Source organism: Lycium barbarum, chromosome 7 (genome assembly GCF_019175385.1).
Source record: "Lycium barbarum isolate Lr01 chromosome 7, ASM1917538v2, whole genome shotgun sequence".
In the NCBI taxonomy this organism is placed as follows: Eukaryota; Viridiplantae; Streptophyta; class Magnoliopsida; order Solanales; family Solanaceae; genus Lycium; species Lycium barbarum.
The window spans coordinates 13,335,954-13,360,896 of NC_083343.1; the positions used below are offsets into that span (position 1 = coordinate 13,335,954).

The window sequence follows — 24,943 nt, forward strand, 5'->3', positions numbered from 1 at the left end:
GCTGAGGGTAAAAATGAACCAAATGTATAACGGTAAGGGTATTTATAGCCCCATACTTAAACGAAGGGCATATTTAACCTTTTTTTTGAAAGTACAGGGGTAAATATGACCCTTTTCCGTTCACTAAATAATCTCATCATTATTTAGTTCTCATATTACAATTACAATATTTTAATTCTATAGTATAACTTGTTCATAAATCAGACGACAGTTATTTACACTGAAAGTAGTAATATATAGGTAAAAATTAGTTAATCCCTTCATGTCATATATAAGAATTATTCTTACCAATCGTCTGGTGCAGCTTTAACAGCTTTCTCAAAGTAGTTTTGAGCAAGAGAGGCATCTTTATGGGATCTCCGAATTAAATCAGCATATAATGAAAGTACATTTCCATCACTTGGATTTGCCAAAACTGCTCTCCCGCAATATTCTTCTGCTTTCACAAAGTTTCCACGGACCTGTTTGGTTTTCAATTTACAAAATCAACAACTGTTAGAAACAGAGTACGTGGACATCTCCGCATGCTCTCATTTTTGCAATTTATATAATACTTTACTTCTAAAATCTTTTAAATTATTATAAACCATTTACCAAGTTAAAACCTACGGATAAATCTTTTTATAGTACAAAACCGATATGCACAAATGAAAGGAACTTCTAATCTTCTATCGTCAAGTTACTCAGAATGTACTTCAGCCAAAAACCAAAAAAAAAAAAAAGGGACAAAAAGATTTAGTACACCCTTTATTTCATTTTATACGATCCTTGTTTTAGTCCGTTCTACATAAAATAGTATTCTCTCTGTTTCAAATTATGAGATAATTCTTTTTGTTTTTTTGGGATCATTCTCAAGAAAATGACTTTTTCTATATTAGTAACAATTTAATTTTAAAATATTTATTCAACCTTTAATGAGATAATTTAGAATCATACAAATGATAAACATTTAGTATTGATCGCAAGTTTCAAAACTCTTTCTTTAGTTCTTAAATGTTGTGTCCAAACAAACACTATCACATAAATTGGGACGAAAAGCTTAATATTTTTGTGTATTTGACAACTATTTAACTCTAAATTTTCCATAATATTCTTATAATGGAATTCTTTTATAACCGTAGAATATTGTAATAACATAGATTTATAGAATTACAAGTTCTAAGAATACTTTTGATATATACCATAATTCTTAAACTTTGTGTTCATTCAAGCATTGCTAAAACACAATTTTGTGCATCTATGTTGGTAGAAAATAAAGAAATGCAAGTCTATATTAGTACCTCTTTCAAGAATCTTGCATAATTTCCAAGAAGCAGTGAATTCCCAGGATTAGCTTGAATCATCTTTTGTAATACAAATCAGTACTATCACTCCCATGATTTGAATCCCACTCAAAACCATCACCATTTCCACCATTAGAATCATCACCACCTCCACCACCACATTTCTTTCCTCTACCGTCTCCACCACTTCCACCGCCGTCAACCACCATCTCCACCGCCCTCGTGTGTTTCTCTTCCTCAACTTCACGCCCCTCACCCGTTTCCAACCGATAATTCGGAAACAACATCAATCCATTATTCAGCCTTACCTGCTGAAGACATTTATTTCTAACGGTTTAAGTTTTTGGATAATCAGATGTTACACTAAATTTAATATATAGCATCAAAATAGGCAGCAATGGTTTTAGGAAGCTTACTTATACATCCTCTGAGGTGACCTAATAGTAGAAAAAACAATTACACTAAGTTAACATTATATACAACTTAAATTTGGCATGAGACTTACGCCACATGGGAGCGGCGTGTGAAAACATAATTAAACTCCATGCAAAGATGAATCACGATAGGACATGAAGGGGTACTATATCAAAGACATAATTAAGCATATGGAAAAGAATTCTTGCCTATACGTGAGAGGGCGTGTTGAAGACAAAATTAAAGCTCATAAAAAGAATAATTAAGGTCAAAACATGAAAGGGTGTACCGAAAACACAATTAAATAAATAAAAATATGCTCTCTCAAATAGATATGAGGTTATCTAACTGTTCATGAACACTACCTTATCTTCTTTCTCCTCTTCATATGTTTCTTCATCAACTGTGATAGGAAGTATGTTGTGCATGGCCATGCAACAAGTACTGCTTGAAGATGATGGTCTATTGAACAGTTTAAGATCAGTCTCAGACAAAGCTCTGGACATCTTTTGTACTGAATCTAGTGATGAGCTTGAGAGTGATGTAGATGATCTTGACAAGTATTTTGGTCCTGGGGATAATTGTGGTAGCCATGAATAATATTGCTTCAATAATGGACTTGAAGAGCTACGAAGAAGCATCATTAATTTAATTATTCTCTTGTTGGTCAGAGAATACTTGAGAATAATTTTATGAGTCTCAGTTCAACCAAGTTGGAGCAGAGGGCAGAGCTTGTTTGACCTTTTATAGAGGAAGCAATATTTATATTGCGTTGTGTGTGTGACAATTTATATTTTAATTAACCCACCCACCCTTGCAATTTTCGTGTTCAAGATGTTAAAGTTATAAAAAAAAATTGCTATAGATAACAATTTTTTTAGTTAAGATAATTAAACATTAAAAACTATTTTGAGTTTCCAAGTACTTATAGTGCCAAAGTTTTAAGTTTCGCATGAACTACTTTTCAAAATGCAGTTTATATACAAATACAACTTTAATTTTCAAATAGTTTTTTTTTTTTTAAAGTGTCCAAGTATATCCTTTTAACTTGAAAATATTGTCCAAAACGCATACTAATTGGTAGAAATGAAATAGGTAATCTCTCTTAGTGCTGTTATTATTCGAAATATAGTCAGCATTTACAAATATTAAAAATTTAGCCACTTTAAATTTAACCGACCTCCACTTCTACTTTGCACAAGTTATATAATGACAGAGTTATTGTGATGGCTAATATCTACTCGGCTACACTTGATTCTTGAAATGACTTAAATTGTACTATAACCATTAAAAACCAAAAGTAATCAATGAACTTGTAATCGGATATGAGTACTCAAAATCGATTTTGACTAGCTTCATTCTGATTCACGAAAATATGATGATAAACATGATTTCTTTACAATTTTTATTCTTTTTAATTTTATAATATTAATGAGAATTTATATAAGAGATCCTTTTTTAGTGTTTTATTTACCCTACGAAAAAGAGGAGAACAACAAAGGACAAACATATCTGAAGCTTGCTCTATCAGGTTAAATAAATTTTAAATACATCACAAAAATGGTCATGTTTTAAACAGTCATCCTAAAATTGACAGTGTTCACTTAACCCAACTAATTTGTCGGCATTCCTGTACTTTTTTTTTGTTTACATACCACCGTTGTTTTATTTTGTCGGACCCATATCCAAAATCGTCATATGAATCTGGACCCACAATTGCAACTTGAATGTACTTTAACGATCCTAATTTGTCTAGTCACTTGACACATCTGACGTGCCAAAACGATAACAATAACATACTCAGTGTAATTCGGAAGTCTGTACAGAGTGGTGTGTAGACAGCCTTACTTCTACCTTGTGAAGGTAGAGACATTATTTTCGATAAATCCTCGGCTCAAGTAACACATATAAGAAATCAAGTATGTAAAGCAAAATACAATAACGAAAGAGCAAAGCTGAAATAATGAAGAAGAGAACATTAACAACACTAAATACTCCCTCTCTCCATTTTTACTTGTTCAGATCATAAACAAGAGTGGACCTCGGGGTCACCAGATGAAAACCTACTAAATCATATAAGAGATATGCTGAAAAGGAATGAGCCCAAGAAGACAAACTATACAACTATATTGGACAAAACTATATAAGCCGACTAGGCCGTCATGAAAAACTATACAGCAAAATATAGGCCGAAGGGGGCCATACCAAGTCTAACTATACCATGACTATCTACAAGCCTCTACCGGAGTATCTGATGTAAAGAGGTCGGGATAAGGCCCCGCCGTACCCATATGTACACGAAAGAATAACATACCAAAAGTACAAAGCAACTCCAGAACAAGAGGAGTGCTCCAAGGTCAGCTGATCAGCAGCCTACGAGGGCGGATCACCAAACTGTCTATCTGCACTACACTACTAAAAAAATAGGATTTCCCGACCTCAATTGAGGTCGGAAAAAAACCGACCTCATGAGGTCAGTAAAGTCTTAATATTTATTTTTTAATTTTTTTAAAAATAAACCGACCTCATGATGTCGGTAATTTTGTACCAAAATTTGAAAAAATAATGTACCGACCTCAGTAGGTCGGAAATTTATTTGATGCCTAATATTATAATTTATATTTTTAATTTAAAATAATACCGACCTCACGAGGTCGGTTCGTTAAAAATAATTGAAAATCTATATATAATTAAAAAGAGGATAGTTTGCAATAGCATTGTGACAAGTGGCAGCGCAGGAGAATGCCATGTGTTAGTTTTAGGACAACAATTAGTTAATTATAGTTAATAATTAGTTAATTTTTAATTTTGATATAAATATACTGATTTACAATTAAAAAATATTAGATAAAAAAGGATGTGCTCCAGAATATTAGAGCCAAGCAAACCCACAATCATCCTATAATGGGGTGACCACGTTCTATATTGTTGTTCTTCTTTGTTTTTTTTTTTTTCAAGTACTTATTGCTAATGTGTATTTACTTTCTTATTTGATTACTTGAAAAAAAATGTTTTATAGTATGTGTTTTTCCTTTCTTTTTAAGTTACGTTAGATATTATCCACACTTTTTATAATTTGAATGTATAATTAAAAAAAAGAATTTAAATATTCACTAAAATCCCAACCGTGTCCTAAATTTAAGCTCATTATACATTTTTTAAAAGAGAGTCAAATTTTTTCCGTGTAATTTCTTTTACGTGTTTCCTTCAAAATTTTAAAATAGAAATTTTATATATTAGATTTTCAATTCTGTAATTTTTCTTACTATCTTTCGTTCAAAATTTTAAAATAGGAATTTTACAAATTAGATTTTCAATTTTTACATTTATCTATGCGTAGTAAGAATGACTACATTTTGTAGGAGAAATCACAATGAGCAGTTGTAAGTACTGGAATTGTATTAATGATTTGTCAAAGGAAAAATAGATAAATAATAGATTTGAAACTAATTTAAACTTCTCCACACGTTTAACAAATGGATAAATATTATTGCTATAAGTTAGGAGACATTATCTCGAGCAAAACATGAAATTTAACTTTTTGAACAATTTCCGTCACATAAGGAATAACCAGTTTAAAAATTTGAACATTTTTTATCATTCAGTTTTTTAAAATTAATATAACTTCTTATACCTAAACCAACCTCAAGCACTCACCCACGTTCCCCATTTCCTTGCCCACTTTCCATTACCACCTCTAACTCAACTGTTTTATGTTTTAATGCACTAATGCTATAACATCAATTTATTATACGATATCTTACATAACTGAGTTGATGAAGATGCTGGAACTAAGGGAGAAGGGTTACGTTTAGGCAGAATCTTGAACGAAATGGTTATTTTGTGGTTGTTGCAGGCATCAATGGAAACTAAGAAGGTTGATGCAGAATGCTGAGAGCATTACGAAAATAGCCACTGCAAGCTAAAGATAAGTATTTATCATTTGTCAATTTGTATAAAAGTTTTAGTTTTTGACTAGATAAAAAAAATATGTACGTTGATAAGAAAATTTGTTTCCTAAGCTTTATGTATGTTTAATTACCTTCCTTGCAGGGAGAGAAGGTGAGAACTGATTTAAATTCATGTACATCCAAATGACTTTAGGAGTTTCATCTCAAATAGACATGTAAGTCAAGGCCTCCCGGTTGCGTTATTATTCATTTATTTTATAATTTATTATTTATTTTGTGTATTCTTGCTTAATTCTGTTTTGTAATTTGGTCTCTTTAATTTGTATCCTCTCTAATTGTTCACATACATATGTAAATGTTAATCTGATGAAGAAACCGTGTAAGTGTTTCAATCACCTTTAGTGTAATAACTATCTATAATTTTTCGTATTTGCGATCAAAGCTGCCAAAAATCGGGACTTTGATCCGATAACATATATTAGTACACAACACATATCATAACATTTTAGGATATGTTGTTTCAAAACAGATAAGAAGAGAAAGGCTGAACATGTACAACCGGATGTTGGAAGTACTTGTGCTACAACCAACTCTCTCTCACTTATCACGACTCCTGAACAATCTCATACAATAGTTGTCACGACCCAACCCCGTAGGCCGTGACTAGTGCCCGATCTGGGCACCCGAACCCATCTATCAAATATTATCTCAAATTCTATCAACTCATTCTAGTATATGGCGGAAGCCGACAAGGTTTTATTTCAAATTTAGGTAATTTCCAGAAAATTTCGGCAGAGTTTCCTTTATTTTACGGACTATCCAATATACCCTGCACGCAGAAAATACCAACAAAAGCCACACAGGGCTAACCAAGCAATATATAAACATATGCGGACCGGCCGCCTCGGCGTATAGGATCGCCCAAACAACATATGCGGACCGGCCGCCTCGGCGTATGAGATCGCCCAAACGACATGTACATACATCCATACAGAAAGACCCTAACCCACAAACATGTCCACATACCTCTAAACAGACCGACATAATCATATGACGGGACAGGGCCCCGCCGTACCCATGAACGAATATATACAAATGCACTAATAAATATATATACCAAAAGTATAAGCTCCGGAAAGAGAGGAACACTCCGAATAGCAGAAAGGGTGTCCTAAACAGGTGGATCACCAGGCTGTGCGTCTGTACCTGCGGGCATGAAACGCAGCCCCCGGAGAAGGGGGTCAGTACGAAATATGTATTGAGTATGCAAAGCAGAAGGTACAGAAATAAATCTGAATAATAATCGAATCAGATATATAGAAAATAATACATATCAAAATGTTTATTTCCAAAGTATAAATTATGCATAGGGCACTGGAAAATGTGATCGCCCGCCTGTCGATGGAGCCACAACACAGCATAACACCAGAAAGTTTCAAATCTCCGAATCCCCGTCACACATCACAACACAGCATAACGCCAAACACAGCATAACGCCAAACATAAGTGGAACCCGGCCCTCGAGCGAGGAGCACGGTGAACCATAAACACAGCATAACACCGGAATGTATCAAAAAGCGCACGACAACAGAAACGGCCCGGGAACCGGCGAACGATATCATAGTAGGCACGAGCGGAGTAGTGAGGAATCATATGCATAAAATCATTATTATAAATCCGAAGGATAAGTAAAATAGTCATATTCGAAATCGGAATAATAATTATCACTTTTTGATTCAAAGTTGTCGAATTTACATAAAGGGCGTCGCAGGACCCACGGACGAGTATAGACCCGAACTGAGCCCGCCTATGAAAAACATACCCATTATACATCAAGCAAACTCCTATAAAAATTATTGGAGCGATCCGAGCCTCTATGCGAAAAATATGGCATTCAGAGATTACAAAATTCCTTAAAGTGAACATTTTCTATGCGAATTTCGGAAAGCGATTACTTCAAATACATCATGGTTCATATTTCATAAAAACATACATAAGAGTGACAAAGAATATATGTATGGATCATAACATGCTCGGATCTCGAATTTGGAATTCCCTTAAAGCTCTAATCTAGCCTATGTGAAACTAAGGCATGCCAAAAGAAGGAAGGTTGCTTTACATACCTCAAACGCTCTCCAATATGATCCAACTCAAGCTAAGTCCAAACTATGATTCGGGCTGCCCACGATCTAAAAATAAGCCATAAAATGCCAAACATTAGCTAAAGACTCTTTGGGCATTAAATTCCAATTTCGCCCTTAATTCTACAGAAATTTGGGCAGCATTTCCCTTGTAAACAGGCTACCCCGAGAATTTAACTCGGCCGTATCAATCAACAACAACAACAACAACCAACCTAACAACATTAATAATCAATTCGAAAGGTAATACAACAATAATAGCTCTCTTTTCCATCATTCATCAACTTTCATAAATTCAATTCGACGACTTACCTTCAAGCCAAAATCGACGCTTATACGCTCACATACTAACAATATTTAAAGACATTCTAAGCAATTCATACAACATTCCCAACAACCCAAATTTTTCTCCAATTCAGCCGAATTCAGCCCCCAACCCGAGACACCCCTATATCATGCTCCTCATTTCCAAACCATGAGTTGTACCCAAAAATTCACATTCTAACAAAGCTATTCTCATCATAAATAATTCACATTAAATGTACAATAGCACCCAAATCAGTCCGCAACAATCACAATATCAATTTGAGTTAATAAACGTTTATTTCCAACATAGAATTCACAACGACGACGACTAAACCATTAAGCGATATTAATTCGTCCATTGTCATATAATGTGACCCGTTTCGTCCAACACTACAAACGTACATATATGGATGATTCTCAATCGTTCTTCACCCTACAATGATCATAATAAACTAACTAGGCATTAATTCATAATTTCAACACAACACAACAAACACCCATTTACACGGCTCAAGCACCACACACCCAACTCACTTCCAACACACTATATTTCATGATATTCATCCTTTTTAACCTACTACAATAAGCATACAACCTTTGTAACATGCAAAACATAAATGATTCTTACCTTTCTCCTTCAATTTCCCAATAGCCTAGGGTTTCCAAAGATGAAAATTGGTGGGTTGATCGATCCAACGATGCTTCCACGCTACTTAGGGACCTCAAAATAGGGGGTTTGTACCAAGGAATTAATTTTTGGATGGCTTGAAATGGGAGTGGATTTTTCTCCCAGCTGGCCGTGAGCCTCAATGGAGGTTTTCAGCTTTTGCCCCTTTTGTTTTTAAGTGTGAGGATGAGCAATGAAGACTAGAGGTCACCCTTTACCATTTAAATGAAGTGTACAATTATCCCTTGGCCCACACTAATGTGTTGTCCCAATTAAAATTGAACACCATTTGTGTGGGCCAACCATGGAAATTGTGGATGATTTTTATCTTCCAATTTTTATCACTTTTGGTCCCGAATTTTCCTAATTGTTCCATACCAATAAATTCATGCACAACTTATATCTCAAAATAAATTCGAAGGTCAAGAATCCCGACTTTGTATCCCAAAATAATTTTGTCCTTAGCTTATCATAAATAAATCCGGATTATTCCACTGTACAAAAATACGGGTTCTAACATCCTTTCCCCCTTTAGAACATTCGTCCTCGAATGTCAGATTAACCTTACCGGTCATACAACAATTTGGGGGAGTTTCCTTACTAACTATCACAACAATACAATCATTGATCAACGATTCATTTATCAAACAACATAGTCAAATAGAGAATTGGATTACCTGTAGGCTCTGAAAATAAATGAGGATACTTCTTCTTCATATGCTCCTCAGCTTCCCAGGTCATTTCCTCTCGGTTATTGTTCCGCCACAGCACTTTAACAGAAGCCATATCCTTGTTCCGCAACCTTTTTACCTGGCGATCCAATATGGCTATAGGCTGTTCCTCATAAGATAGCTCCTCTGTGACCTGAATGTCATCTACAGGAAAGACTCTGGAAGGGTCACCAATACATTTACGAAGCATAGAAACATGAAATACCGGGTGTACCGCTCCCAAGTCAGCTGGCAAATCCAATTCGTAGGCCACCTTTCCTATTTTGCGAATAATCAGATAGGGCCCAATATATCTCGGACTGAGCTTTCCTTTCTTGCTAAATCGCATAACACCTTTCATCGGTGACACTTTCAGGAACACCCAATCGCCAATCTGAAACTCTAACGGTCGACGTCGCTTATCGGCATAAGATTTCTGTCGGCTCTGGTCTGCCAACAATCTTTCTCGAATAAGTTTCACCTTATCCACGGCCTGCTGGACCACATCTGGGCCAATCAACTCAGTCTCCCCAACATCAAACCAACCGATCGGTGATCTACACTTCCTGCCATACAAAGCCTCATATGGTGCCATCTGAATACTGGAGTGGTAGCTGTTATTATACGCAAACTCAACAAGAGGTAAATGGTCGTCCCAGCTACCCCTGAAATCAATAACACAGGCACGCAACATACCTTCCAATGTCTGAATAGTGCGCTCGGCCTGTCCGTCGGACTGGGGATGGAAGGCTGTACTCAGGCTCACCGGGTCCCCAATCCCTCCTGAAACGATCTCCAGAACTTAGCTGTAAACTGGGCACCTCTATCGGAAATAACAGACACAGGAACTCCATGAAGTCGTACAATCTCCCTGACATAAAGCCTGGCATAATCCTTAGCTGAATAGGTGGTCCGAACAGGAAGAAAATTGGCTGATTTCGTCAGCCGATCAACAATAACCCAAATAGAATCATACCTCCGTGGAGTGTGAGGTAGACCTGTAATAAAGTCCATATTAATGATCTCCCACTTCCACGTCGGTATCTCCATCTCCTGCAATAGCCCACCGGGCTTCTGTTGCTCAATCGTAACCTGCTGGCAATTTGGACACTGAGCAACGAACTCTGCTATATCTCTTTTCATACCGTCCCACCTGTATTGGCATCTGATATCATGGTACATCTTCGTCGACCCTGGGTGAACAGAATATCGGGCGTAATGTGCCTCACCCATAACCTGTCGCCGCAACCCTGCAACATCAGGTACACACAATCTGCCTCTATGAAATAACACTCCATTAGGTGAAATCTCAAACAGAGTCTTCTCCTGTGCCAGCGTTGCGTCTCTATACTGTGCTAGAATAGGATCCTCATACTGATGCCGCTTAATATCTTCTGTAATAGAGGACTCAGCAATACCTCGAACAGAAACCCCAACATCTCCAGAATCAGCCAAGCGAACTCCAAGACTAGCCAACTGATGAATATCGCGAACCATTTCTTTACTCTCTGATGGCACGTCTGCTAGGCTGCCCATAGACTTGCGGCTGAGTGCATCTGCCACAACATTAGCTTTCCCAGGATGGTAGAGAAAGTCAACATCATAATCTTTCAGCAACTCTAACCACCTCCGCTGCCGCAAGTTCAGCTCCTTTTTCCTAAAGATGTACTGAAGGCTCTTATGATCTGTATAAATGTCAACGTGAACCCCATATAAATAATGTCTCCACATCTTCAAAGCATGAATGACCGCGGCCAGCTCCAAATCATGAGTAGGATAATTCTTTTCATGTTTTCTGAGCTGTCGGGAAGCATAAGCTATCACCCTGCCGTGCTGCATCAACACACATCCCAAACCAATACCAGAGGCATCACAATAAATCACATACCCATCTGGACCCTCCGGAAGAGTCAGGACTGGAGCCGTAGTCAACTTCTCTTTCAGCAACTGGAAGCTACGCTCGCAAGCATCTGACCACTGAAACTTAGCTCCCTTCTGAGTCAGCCTTGTCAAAGGCGCTGAAATGGAAGCAAACTTCTCCACGAATCTCCGATAATAACCATCCAATCCCAGAAAGCTACGCACCTCTGTCGGCGTCGTAGGTCTAGGACAATTCTTTACGGCCTCGATCTTCTGGGTATCCACCCGGACGCCATCAGCCCCAATAATATGTCCCAGAAATGCCACTGAAGATAACCAGAATTCACACTTAGAAAATTTAGCATATAATTCCTGGTGCCGAAGTATGCCAAGTACCGTCCTCAAATAGTCCGCATGCTCTGCCTCTGACCGAGAATAAACCAGAATATCATCGATAAATACGATCACAAACATATCCAAGAACGGTCTGAATACCCGATTCATCAGGTCCATAAATACTGCTGGGGCATTTGTCAGCCCAAAAGACATAACTCTGAACTCATAGTGCCCATATCGGGTCCTGAATGCTGTCTTGGGAATATCAGCCTCTCGTACCCGTACCTGATGGTAACCCGATCGCAGGTCTATCTTCGAGAAGTGCCTGGCACCCTGCAGCTGATCAAACAAATCATCAATCCTGGGGAGGGGATATTTATTCTTGATGGTTACCTTATTCAACTGCCGATAATCAATGCACATCCGCAGCGAGCCGTCTTTCTTCCTCACAAATAATACCGGAGCTCCCTAGGGTGACGCACTAGGCCGAATGAAACCCTTCTCCAATAAATCTCTCAGCTGCTCTTTCAATTCTTTCAATTCTGCAGGTGCCATTCTGTACGGAGGAATAGAGATAGGCTGAGTGTCTGGCAACAGATCAATAGCAAACTCTATCTCCCGTTCGGGAGGAAGACCTGGAAGCTCATCTGGGAATACATCTACAAATTCATTAACCACTGAGACTGACTGAAGAGTCGGTGCCTCTGCCTCTAAATCATGAACACGGACCAGATGATAAATATACCCCTTTCTGATCATTTTCTCAGCCTTGAGGTATGAAATAAACTTACCCCTCGGCGATACTGTATTACCTGCCCACTCTATAACTGGATCCCCTGGGAATTGGAATCGGACTATCTTCTTTTGACAATCAACATTAGCATAGCAAGAAGCTAGCCAATCCATACCCATAATCACGTCAAACTCGATCATATCTAACTCCACCAAATCCGCCTTAGTGCAGCGGCCACAGATAATCACGGAACAATCTCTATAAATCTGACTGGCTATAACAGAGTCCCCTACTGGTGTAGCTACCTCAAAAGGCTCTATCGGTTCAGATTCTATCCCAATTGTATCAGCAACGAGTGGAGATATAAATGATAATGTTGAACCAGGATCAATCAATGCATACACATCACGAGAGAAAACCAGTAATATACCTGTGACGACATTAGGTGAAGCCTCCTGGTCCTGTCTGCTGGCTAAGGCATAAATGCGGTTCGAAGGACCGCTAGAACCTGAAGCACTGCCACGACCTCGACCGCGTCCCGCCGGTGCAGGCATACCTCGCCCCGCAGGGCGTGCAACTGATGGAGCAGATGATGAACCAGCGGCTGACCCCGTCGGCTGAGCCACACTACTAGAACCGCTCGCCAACGGACAATCTCGCATAAGATGGCCCTGACCACCGCATGAAAAACAGGCTCCAGTAAGTCGATAACACTCTCCCGGGTGCGATTTCCCGCAATGGGAACAACGGGGCCTGGGTGGTCTGGACTGGCTGGGACCTCTAGCTATCTGTGACCCTGATGCTCTGGAGCTCTGACCGGCCCCAGACTGTCCTGCACTGTCAAATCTCCTACCGGCTGGCTGTGTACCCCGGCCTGACGGAGGAGGATGTCTGCATGACTGCTGCTGCTGAGGCTGTCCGCCTCGAGAATCTCCAGAATAACCTGCGAATCTGGCCCTCTTGGGCGGCCTCCTGTCCCGATCTCTGCTAGAATAATCAGCTCTATGTCGGTCCTCCATACCCAGGGCATAAGCCTGTAGTCGGGCAATATCCATGTCTGCCTGCAATGCCACCGCTATACAGCCATCAATCAAATAGCGGTCTAACCCCATCACGTATCTGTGCATCCGATCGTCCATATCTGCTACTATGGCAGGTGCATACCGGGCCAAAGAATCAAACTCCATATTATACTCACGGACGCTCCGACCCCTCTGCTGCAGATGCAAAAATCGGTCAACCCGCGCCCGCCGTAACTCTGGGGGCAAAAAGTGGTGAGTGAAAGCAGTCACGAACTCGTCCCAAGTAGCTGGGGTAGCACCCTCACCCCTGGATAGCTCCCAGGACTCATACCAGTGAGCAGCAACATCCCGTAGTCTATGCGAAGCCAACTCAACAGACTCAGTCTCTGAAGCCCTGACCAAATCTAGTGAGCGCCGCATCCCCCGAATAAAGTCATGGGGGTCCTCGTCGGGCTTAGACCCGTAAAACTCTGGAGGGCCACATAATAGAAACTCTCGAACCCTCAGGCTGTCACGCCTATCGTCATCATCATCATCTCTCTGCCCGGGACGTAATATCACGCATCATCTGAGCAAGGGTCCGAGTATCCTTCTGAGCCCGGCTGGTCTCTCCTACTACGCCCTTTTTCTTCTGGGCGGCCGTCGCCTTTTTCGGAGGCATCACTGAAAGAAAAACAACAACAGATCAAAACAGAATCATCCTAATAGCACAACTCTATCGCACGATCTAAGATCAGAAGAAAAGACAACATCCTAAATGTCCTGTAGCCTCCTGTTTATAGATGTGGTGCACAACACACCGATAAACAAGACTCTACTAGACACGATCTGTGGACACTCCGAGGACAAACCGCTCTGATACCACTTCTGTCACGACCCAACCCCGTAGGCCGTGACTAGTGCCCGATCTGGGCACCCGAACCCATCTATCAAATATTATCTCAAATTCTATCAACTCATTCTAGTATATGGCGGAAGCCGACAAGGTTTTATTTCAAATTTAGGTAATTTCCAGAAAATTTCGGCAGAGTTTCCTTTGTTTTACGGACTATCCAATATACCCTGCACGCAGAAAATACCAACAAAAGCCACACAGGGCTAACCAAGCAATATATAAACATATGCGGACCGGCCGCCTCGGCGTATAGGATCGCCCAAACAACATATGCGGACCGGCCGCCTCGGCGTATGGGATCGCCCAAACGACATGTACATACATCCATACAGAAAGACCCTAACCCACAAACATGTCCACAGACCTCTAAACAGACCGACAGAATCATATGACGAGACAGGGCCCCGCCGTACCCATGAACGAATATATACAAATGCACTAATAAATATATATACCAAAAGTATAAGCTCCGGAAAGAGAGGAGCACTCCGAATAGCAGAAAGGGTGTCCTAAACAGGTGGATCACCAGGTTGTGCGTCTGTACCTGCGGGCATGAAACGCAGCCCCCGGAGAAGGGGGTCAGTACGAAATATGTACTGAGTATGCAAAGCAGAAGGTACAGAAATAAATCTGAATAATAATCGAATCAGATATATATAAAATAATACATATCAAAATGTTTATTTCCAAAGTATAAATTATGCATAGGGCACTGGAAAATGTGGTCGCCCGCCTGTCGATGGCGCCACAACACAGCATAACACCAGAAAGTTTCAAATCTCCGAATCCCCGTCACACATCACAACACAGCATAACGCCAAACACAGCATAACGCCAAACATAAGTGGAACCCGGCCCTCGAGCGAGGAGCACGGTGAACCATAAACACAGCATAACACCGGAATGTATCAAAAAGCGCACGACAACAAAAACGGCCCGGGAACCGGCGAACGATATCATAGTAGGCACGAGCGGAGTAGTGAGGAATCATATGCATAAAATCATTATTATAAATCCGAAGGATAAGTAAAATAGTCATATTCGAAATCGGAATAATAATTATCACTTTTTGATTCAAAGTTGTCGAATTTACATAAAGGGCGTCGCAGGACCCACGGACGAGTATAGACCCGAACTGAGCCCGCCTATGAAAAACATACCCATTATACATCAAGCAAACTCCTATAAAAATTATTGGAGCGATCCGAGCCTCTATGCGAAAAATATGGCATTCAGAGATTACAAAATTCCTTAAAGTGAACATTTTCTATGCGAATTTCGGAAAGCGATTACTTCAAATACATCATGGTTCATATTTCATAAAAACATACATAAGAGTGACAAAGAATATATGTATGGATCATAACATGCTCGGATCTCGAATTTGGAATTCCCTTAAAGCTCTAATCTAGCCTATGTGAAACTAAGGCATGCCAAAAGAAGGAAGGTTGCTTTACATACCTCAAACGCTCTCCAATATGATCCAACTCAAGCTAAGTCCAAACTATGATTCGGGCTGCCCACGATCTAAAAATAAGCCATAAAATGCCAAACATTAGCTAAAGACTCTTTGGGCATTAAATTCCAATTTTGCCCTTAATTCTACAGAAATTTGGGCAGCATTTCCCCTGTAAACAGGCTACCCCGAGAATTTAACTCGGCCGTATCAATCAACAACAACAACAACAACCAACCTAACAACATTAATAATCAATCCGAAAGGTAATACAACAATAATAGCTCTCTTTTCCATCATTCATCAACTTTCATAAATTCAATTCGACGACTTACCTTCAAGCCAAAATCGACGCTTATACGCTCACATACTAACAATATTTAAAGACATTCTAAGCAATTCATACAACATTCCCAACAACCCAAATTTTTCTACAATTCAGCCGAATTCAGCCCCCAACCCGAGACACCCCTATATCATGCTCCTCATTTCCAAACCATGAGTTGTACCCAAAAATTCACATTCTAACAAAGCTATTCTCATCAACAAATAATTCACATTAAATGTACAATAGCACCCAAATCAGTCCGCAACAATCACAATATCAATTTGAGTTAATAAACGTTTATTTCCAACATAGAATTCACAACGACGACGACTAAAACATTAAGCGATATTAATTCGTCCATTGTCATATAATGTGACCCGTTTCGTCCAACACTACAAACGTACATATATGGATGATTCTCAATCGTTCTTCACCCTACAATGATCATAATAAACTAACTAGGCATTAATTCATAATTTCAACACAACACAACAAACACCCATTTACACGGCTCAAGCACCACACACCCAACTCACTTCCAACACACTATATTTCATGATATTCATCCTTTTTAACCTACTACAATAAGCATACAACCTTTGTAACATGCAAAACATAAATGATTCTTACCTTTCTCCTTCAATTTCCCAATAGCCTAGGGTTTCCAAAGATGAAAATTGGTGGGTTGATCGATCCAACGATGCTTCCACGCTACTTAGGGACCTCAAAATAGGGGGTTTGTACCAAGCAATTAATTTTTGGATGGCTTGAAATGGGAGTGGATTTTTCTCCCAGCTGGCCGTGAGCCTCAATGAAGGTTTTCAGCTTTTGCCCCTTTTGTTTTTAAGTGTGAGGATGAGCAATGAAGACTAGAGGTCACCCTTTACCATTTAAATGAAGTGTACAATTATCCCTTGGCCCACACTAATGTGTTGTCCCAATTAAAATTGAACACCATTTGTGTGGGCCAACCATGGAAATTGTGGATGATTTTTATCTTCCAATTTTTATCACTTTTGGTCCCGAATTTTCCTAATTGTTCCATACCAATAAATTCATGCACAACTTATATCTCAAAATAAATTCGAAGGTCAAGAATCCCGACTTTGTATCCCAAAATAATTTTGTCCTTAGCTTATCATAAATAAATGGTTTATTTATGTTTTGTATTTCTTTTAAGCATATCGCAATTATGGCTTTGTGCAACTGGAGAAAATCACTTGATTTTAACTATATATATGAGTGCCTTTTTAGGATTCTTTATTGGAATTTTTTATGGTTTTGTTGCGGGAATTAGCCAAAGATAATTATGGAGGGAATAAAAAATATTACACATCGGATCAAGTTTTCTTATTAATCTTAAAAAATTAGAATTTTTAGACGCTAGGTACTCCTCCATGAAGAGTACGATGATCACGAAAGATTTAAAGCTGAACGTTATTATTTAGTACTCCTATAACAATAGTGTTCCCTTCTTAGTGGAAGAGAAAAATATTTTTATCAATCTGTCACTAAGGATACTGTTTATGAATACTTATTTATCTTATAAGCTATTTTTGTTATGTCTCTAGAGACTTGAGTTGCATGTAAATTCACTTTCGATTTCTTATTGCATTAGTTGCTCTCACAATAAAACTGTGTCATCACTACATGGTATCTCATCGACCAATCAAACATCTATTTCGTCTAGATCTAGACGAAATAGATGTTTGATTGGTCGATGAGATACCATGTAGTGATGACACAGTTTTATTGTGAGAGCAACTAATGCAATAAGAAATCGAAAGTGAATTTACATGCAACTCAAGCCATTTTAGTCAAATTAATAGAAAGTAAGTTGTTCAGTATCTTCGTTGGCTTGATGTTACGATCACTTGAATAAGGCAAAGATGTTCATCTTTACGTGCCATCTGGTAAGTATACAGATGTGAAGAGACATTAGCTCCGTTAAAGACCCTCTTTCCAAACGTCTTCTACAATGAAGCTATTGTCATCAAGGGCGGAATCACTTTTTCTTCTAGAATGGCCGCTCTTGACTTCATAATTTGGTGATGAAAGTGATACAATTTTCATGAATAACAACGAAAACATGGCAAAAAAAGTTTGCATGAAAAAGGTCTGGTGCTTCTGTTTTTGGCATTGCAATATGTTTTGCGATTTGTATATAGATTTTGGGCATATTATTTTTACTGTTGGGTTGCATGAGATAGTTGGTCATAAACCTATCATTCGGTCAAATATTAAGATATTAGCATCCTCTCTTCAAAACAGAAATAAGTCATATGTGGGAATTTACATCTAAGTTTGTACATTTCAAATAGAAAATGACGGGGCCAAGGGGGTGATGCCAGGGAGAGGTGAGTTTCATGAAAATTTATCATCTTGCGTATGTGAGGATTCTTAGGTTGAACTATGAATCAAAATGGACCGGGATCGAAAAAAAAGTGGTAAAAGTAATGTCGATAAGAGGAAATATGTTGAGGCAGTTGTTCATGATGGACGATTGGTGAAGGCAATGTAATAAGAAATAACAGGCAGGTTTGGGTATTTATTTTCTAAAATGTGTAATTTTTTCTATAATTTTTTTTTGAAAAATGTATATTTATCCATTTCTTATTCCACCGTTAAATGTACATTATTTGGCATTTCAAACAGAAGTTGCAGCTAATATAAAAGAGTCTAAAATATTTGTTCAACAAAATGATACTATTTTATTTCTATTTTTTTATCTTTGTAATTTTTTTTTATAAATAAAGAGATAAGATAAGTATTTTCATGACATTTTGAGAGTTTGTTAAGCTTAACTGGCAATAACAGAGTATCTATATCATAGAAAATCTTAATCTATAATAAGACTGATCCCAAAAAAAAAAAATAAGAATATAAAATCTACAATATGTCATACATGGTTCATATACATTTATATCTATAAATCTCTTTGTTTCTTTAAAATAATCCGCGCATCGCACGGGTACTTATACTAGTTATTTTTAATAGACCAACCTCGTGAGGTCGGTATTCTTTTAAATTAAAAAAATATATATATATACCGACCTCATGAAGTCGGTATAATTGGGCAAATAAATTAAATTAAAACAGACCCAAACAAACCCTTCTGTCTCCATTTCTCTCTCTTTCCCTCTCACGTTTTCACTCCCCCCTCTCTCTAACCCTAATACGCCATCGACGTCACCATCATTGCAGGGAGTCACCATCGCCGCCATCCATAATCAGTACCGCCGTCACCGTCGCCACCGTCCCTAATCAGTACCGCCGTCGCCGTCTCGTCCACAGCCAACCATTTGAGGTATGCTTTCTTTCTTTTCTTAATTAATATTGCGTTGTAATTAGAAATCTCCTGGTGATGGTTAATGTTCTATATTTGGCATTGTGCTGTTAATTTGATGGAAGAAAGTTACGGGGAAAAAATTTCTATTTCCAAGTTTTTTTTTTTAAAAAAAAAAAATCTATTTCCAATAGTTCAGAAGAAAGTAGGGAAGTTTGACATTCAAGACCATTCTTGTTTTTGCAAATTGGGAAGTTTATGTTCATGCCAAAGACAATGCCGGTTGCTATGGGCTTTTACAGTTCTGTCTAATGAGAATTGTACTTTTTTTCATGTGTTTGGTAAAATGATAAAATATAATCCTTCTATGCATCAATCTTAAACATGGATAAACAATGGAATTTAATAGAGTAATACTAGTAAATTAGGTTCTTGAAGAATTCATTCCACTGAAGTAGTTGGGTACTGAAGGAGCAAAAAGCCAGAAATTATAGTAGATAAAATCCGATGACATATGCACAAATATGAAGTCCAGGAAATGACAGAACTATACAATTATGCAGCCCAGAAAAAAGTAGGTTACCACAAACTTTGAAGGAAGCCTTGTAGAGCTGGTGTTACCTGAAAGTGCTACAACCATACGGGTATGAAATAATATGCCAACTTATACTTTTTGGACTCTATACTATACTACAGAGACTCATACATGAATTCCAATATTGAAGGCAGTTAGATGCTTAGCTAGTCTACTTTTTTAGTGCAACTATAAACTTGTAAATGATACAACTGTAAATTTAGATTCTTCAGCTCCTTGAGTATTAATTAGAAACAGTTTTTGGTAGTTTCATGCATCCCTGGCTGCCTTTTCCTTTTTAGTGAGTAAAGTACATTTTTTTATCCTCTTTTAGAACTTAGAACTACATTAACATGTGCAGGAGAAAGATAAAAATAGACCTATACCACATTAGTTGTTTAAAGATTTTCAAAGGGGCCTATGATTTCTTGGGATACTTTACCCTTACATAACCTTAAGAGTTTTGATTCGATGTTCAAATTCTTACACTTTTAGACAATCAAAACTGAACTGTGAGGCAAGAGGAGATGGTGATATTAAAAGGAACAACAAACATATATAATTAGGGGTGAAAATAAACAGACATCGACAAAGAGGAGTAAAGAATACAAGTTAAAAATTAAAGAAAGAGCTTATTAAGTAAGGGCTATCAGATTGTCACCAGGAGGATGTTGGTATAATTTAGAACTCTTACTTCTACTTTGGCATGATTCATTCCTTTTATAATGAAACTTAAATAAGATTATGAGTGGAGAATCACCTAGCCTTATCTGCACTTGAGCTTAGCAGTTAGCACTTGGAAATCAAGAAGCTAATTTTTGTATGCTTAAATAGTGTAATCTAATTTAGCTTGACGTAAAGCTTTTTTCAAAGTCTATACAATTTATAGTATTTACTGCCTGGTTTCTTAAGACTCTATGATGCCCTTTCACTAAGTTTGTTCAAGAGCAACTCGTGGTTAGTTAAAAATAATAATACCTCTTTTTTATGTGTCTTACAGGCTATGCCTAGAAAGAAGAGGTCATCTTTTCATACCGTTCCCTCTCTTACGCATAAAGATCAAATATCTCTATCTATAGTAATTGACCTGAGTGGTCTCAATTGTAGATTTCATCCTTGAAATGCTCAAAGGTCCTGAGCAGGAAATGCCTATGAGTACTACCATTACTTGTCTTCTCATGGTGCTAGGTTCAGAGAATCTGAAAAGCGAGCAACATTATGAGATAATTTTAGAGAATACTGAAGCAAAGGCCAGTGCCAGTTCCAGATGAGGATGCACTGAGAAATAGTGACATTTCACTAGATGACAAGTTGTTACCATTTGTTTTGTATCGTTTATCTTCACTATCTCAACAGATCATCAGTTCTTTGAAAAGGCGAGTCCTTATGTATGGTAGAAACTAATTTTTACTATCTTTGCCTTGCAACTGAGGAGAAGTCTAGAAAATATGTGTACATGAAACAGTATCACTGTCTCCAAGTATTTCTTTTTAATGATCATAAAGCATAATAGTTGCTTATTACCATTGTGAATGACAACAGTTCTCTTTTGACATGAGTATGTTCTTTCTTTTAACTCTTCTTTCAAATAGATTTTCTCTTGTAATTATGTCTCTAGAAATAACAACATTCGCCCTACATGAAACCCGGTCTTGCAGACATGAAGAACGTCGTCGTGGTACCCACATAGCTTCTGCTTCTAAGGTAATCTTGCACATAACTATGGGTTTATCTGTGCTTAACCGAATAAATTAAGAAGCAATGTTCTGCTATGACAGCTATTTCCCAAATAATTCGCCAATTCTTATGATTTTCGATAGTGTTATCTTGATTCTTAATGCAGTGAACTCGTGAGGGAAGGGCTACACTGGCTGCTCTGAATGTCCTGGTATGCAATTCTAAAACGATATTAAGGACATAGTTGTGCTAAAAATCAGAGTCAACTTAACAGACATTTTTTTGTTTTGGATTCTGATTGTTGCATATGTTTGTTGATGTTAGAGGGAAAATTAAAGGCTACCCAGTTTGGGGTAATCCAAACAGCATGGACGCATTTTTAAATGAGAATTCACCGCCCTTGCTGCATGCCTGAGCTATAAAGATATCTAGCAGGAAACGAAAGAATTTGTCTTTGATCCAGAGTAATTCCTTGAATCTCTATCTTTTGTATAGGCTAGATACTTTAATGTTTAGGATACGGATATTCCCTTATCCCACTTTACTTCAGATCTTTTGTAAGAGTCCTAGCCTTCAAATTAGCATAGGAAGGATCTGTTGTACTCAGCCCCCTCAAAACCAACTGTAACAACCTTTTGGGGTGAACAAAATGCACGGTTAATATAATAAAGGAGAATGGATTGGCTTCTATTCTTATAATAAAGGAGAATGGATTGGTTTCTATTCTTATAATACAGGATTAAAAAAGTACACAAAGTGAATATGATAATTGTACAAAGAGTACAAGTAGCATTGAGCCTGAGACATAGTGTTTTGGGCAGATTTTTAAAATTTTAAAACTTCACAGTACTATAGTAATGTCTTAGATTGAAATGAAACAACAATACCTTGAGGCAAGTGGATATTAAAGTAAGAGTTTACTATAGCCTTTTTAATAGAAGTCATATTTTGAGCATGACTTGATTTCCTTTTCCCCCGATATCAACTGATACATTCATTTGTTTGATCATGAATGGGAAAAATCTGTGTATTCAGTTTTACCTGGATCCGTACATCCAAATTACATTCTAGTATTTCTTATACAAAGTGGAAAAGAAAACCTTGTGTCATGTAGAATCTACTGCTCTTTTTTCCCCTCATTTCTGGTTTTTGATTTTGGATTACAAAACATGTGATAGTCCATCAAATGGTGCCCTTTGCTGTTGGAGAAAATGTTCCCCAGATCTATTAGAAGCATCTCATTGAAATCAATATCAGTGGATCTTAATGCCTACTTAAGCTGTCCTAATCTGCGACTGATCGGAACATCCAAAAGGCAAGAAAATTTACACTGTCCAGACCTAAATCCACATGAAGTGCAAATCTGGCACTTCAGATTAAAAAAAATGTGGGTTGTATTCTGTGGTTTCACATGCATCATGTGTTTTTTAATGGAAAAATGATGTATTCCAAGCTGTCTAATATATGATTCCACATAAAGAAGATCTTGAAGGAAACGTATAGACATCTTGTGTAGCAAAATGTAATTTTCAGTTCATTATTTATTCATACATATTTCATGTTTCAGTGTCTAACCAAACAGAATAACCTAGTTAGCTAGTTAATCTTGTTATAAACATCCGAGACAAGATATTTAAACTAAAGTTTTTCAGAATTTGATAATTTTTTCCGTTGAATACCTAATTTAAGTCGGTTGCTAATTTTACCTTTTTATTTCAGAATCAATATCAACATTCAAAGGCGGAGTTTCTTCGTACTCAGCCACCCGACACACAGGTGACAGAAGAACAAATAGAGGAAAGGTGGCTTAAGAGTGTTGGTGGTCCCACTAGTTTAATGTTCTGTGGATGTTTGCAAATGTTGTGAATTAGTTTAATGTTGTGTAGATGTTTGCGAATGTTGAAGTAGCTTAATGTCTCTTCGAAATGTTTGAATGACGTTTTGATTCAACTTTGAAGTAGTTTCGAATTGAATTTGACATATTGTTGGTTGTAATATATGTGTTTGTTGAAGTAGCTTAATGTTTTATGTTTTTCAGTACTTTGGTGAATTGTTGGTAACTATTTGAGCCAGTTTTAGTTGAATATAAAATTGTTTCATCTTGACAGGGGGCGGCTGGAATAGCAGTTGGATCCTACCCATTTTTTGCAGAATACCGACCTCATGAGGTCGGTTTTTTGCAAAAATTTCCAAGAAATTGCAAATTACCGACCTCATGAGGTCGGTTTTCTGCAAAATTATCTAGAAATTGCAAATGAGGTCGGTTTTCTGCAAAATTATCTAGAAATTGCAAATGAGGTCGGTTTTTTGCAAAATTATCTATAGAAATTGCAAATTACCGACCTCATGAGGTCAGTTTTCTGCAAAACTATCTATAGAAATTGCAAATTACCGACCTCATGAGGTCGGTTTTCTGAAAACATTTCCAAAAAATTACAAATTACCGACTTCATGAGGTCGGGTTTTTGCAAATATTTTGAAAAAATTATAAAATATCGATCTCACGACGACGGAAGTCTAAAACAATATATCATATATTCATATAAATTACCGACCTCAGGAGGTCGGTAAACTTATATCATTATATTATTAATATAATTTACCAACCTAATGAGGTCGGTATTTTATTTAATTAATACCCGGCTAAAAAAACATTACCGACCTCATGAGGTCGGTTTTTTGCGACCTCATGAGGTCGGTAATAATTCCGACCTGATTTCGAGGTCGATTTTGAGGTCGTTTTTGCCCAAAACCGACCTCATGAGGTCGGAAATTGCCATTTTTTTTGTCGAAAAATCCTGTTTTTTTAATAGTGCTAGCGGGCATAAAACGCAGCGCCCCCAGAAAGAGACGTCAGTACAGACAAAGTACTGAGTATGTAAGGTACGAAAGTAACATGAAAGAGACATAAGAAAACATAGGATGAAATAAATGCAACCTATATGTCTGAACTGCCTCTGTGGGCCGATGATGTACATAAATACTGCGCATGCATGTATATATAACGCCTGTCAAGCCTCTGTGGGCATCCCATTGAATCATATCGGCCTTTGTGGGCATCATCATCATCATTGTTATCATCATGTGACTAGCTGATCAGGTGGTAGTGCGTATATAACGCCGTCACCTTCCCCATACCCCATACCCCATACCCCATACCCCATACTGTCACACCCCTTTTTTCCCACAAAAGTTCAAAAGGGTTTTCAAATCGAAAGTGACCAAAATGTGTTTCCAAAGGGATTATTTAAAAAATAACAAGAGTCGCTACTTGACAATGGGTTTCGGTGTGCCAAGTCACCTTAAAATAGTTATCCCTTTTAAGAACAGTTTTGACTCTAAAA

General features: G+C 37.8%; 1 protein-coding gene and 1 long non-coding RNA gene across 5 annotated transcripts; one reads left to right on the forward strand and one right to left on the reverse strand.

Moving 5' to 3' along the window:
* Positions 1-263: 263 nt before the first annotated feature.
* Positions 264-2,416, reverse strand: LOC132602147 (uncharacterized). 4 transcript variants are annotated; one of them, XR_009567621.1, is made up of 4 exons: positions 2,063-2,416; positions 1,700-1,720; positions 1,281-1,591; positions 264-461 (listed from the first exon to the last, which is right to left on the reverse strand). XR_009567621.1 is itself a non-coding variant. In XM_060315141.1 (3 exons), the coding sequence occupies exons 1-2, from the start codon at positions 2,339-2,341 to the stop codon at positions 1,340-1,342; spliced, it is 531 nt and encodes a 176-aa protein (XP_060171124.1). In that variant the 5' UTR covers positions 2,342-2,416; the 3' UTR covers positions 288-461; positions 1,281-1,339. The 4 variants fall into 4 exon arrangements, 2 of the variants coding, with proteins under 2 accessions (XP_060171124.1, XP_060171123.1); XR_009567620.1 differs by having other exon boundaries at positions 1,281-1,594; XM_060315141.1 differs by lacking the exon at positions 1,700-1,720 and having other exon boundaries at positions 288-461.
* Positions 2,417-19,160: 16,744 nt separating this feature from the next.
* Positions 19,161-23,553, forward strand: LOC132602148 (uncharacterized). Its single transcript, XR_009567622.1, has 4 exons — positions 19,161-19,369; positions 20,923-21,810; positions 21,924-22,063; positions 23,319-23,553. It is a non-coding gene; the product is annotated as an uncharacterized LOC132602148 (long non-coding RNA).
* The last annotated feature ends 1,390 nt before the right edge of the window (positions 23,554-24,943 follow it).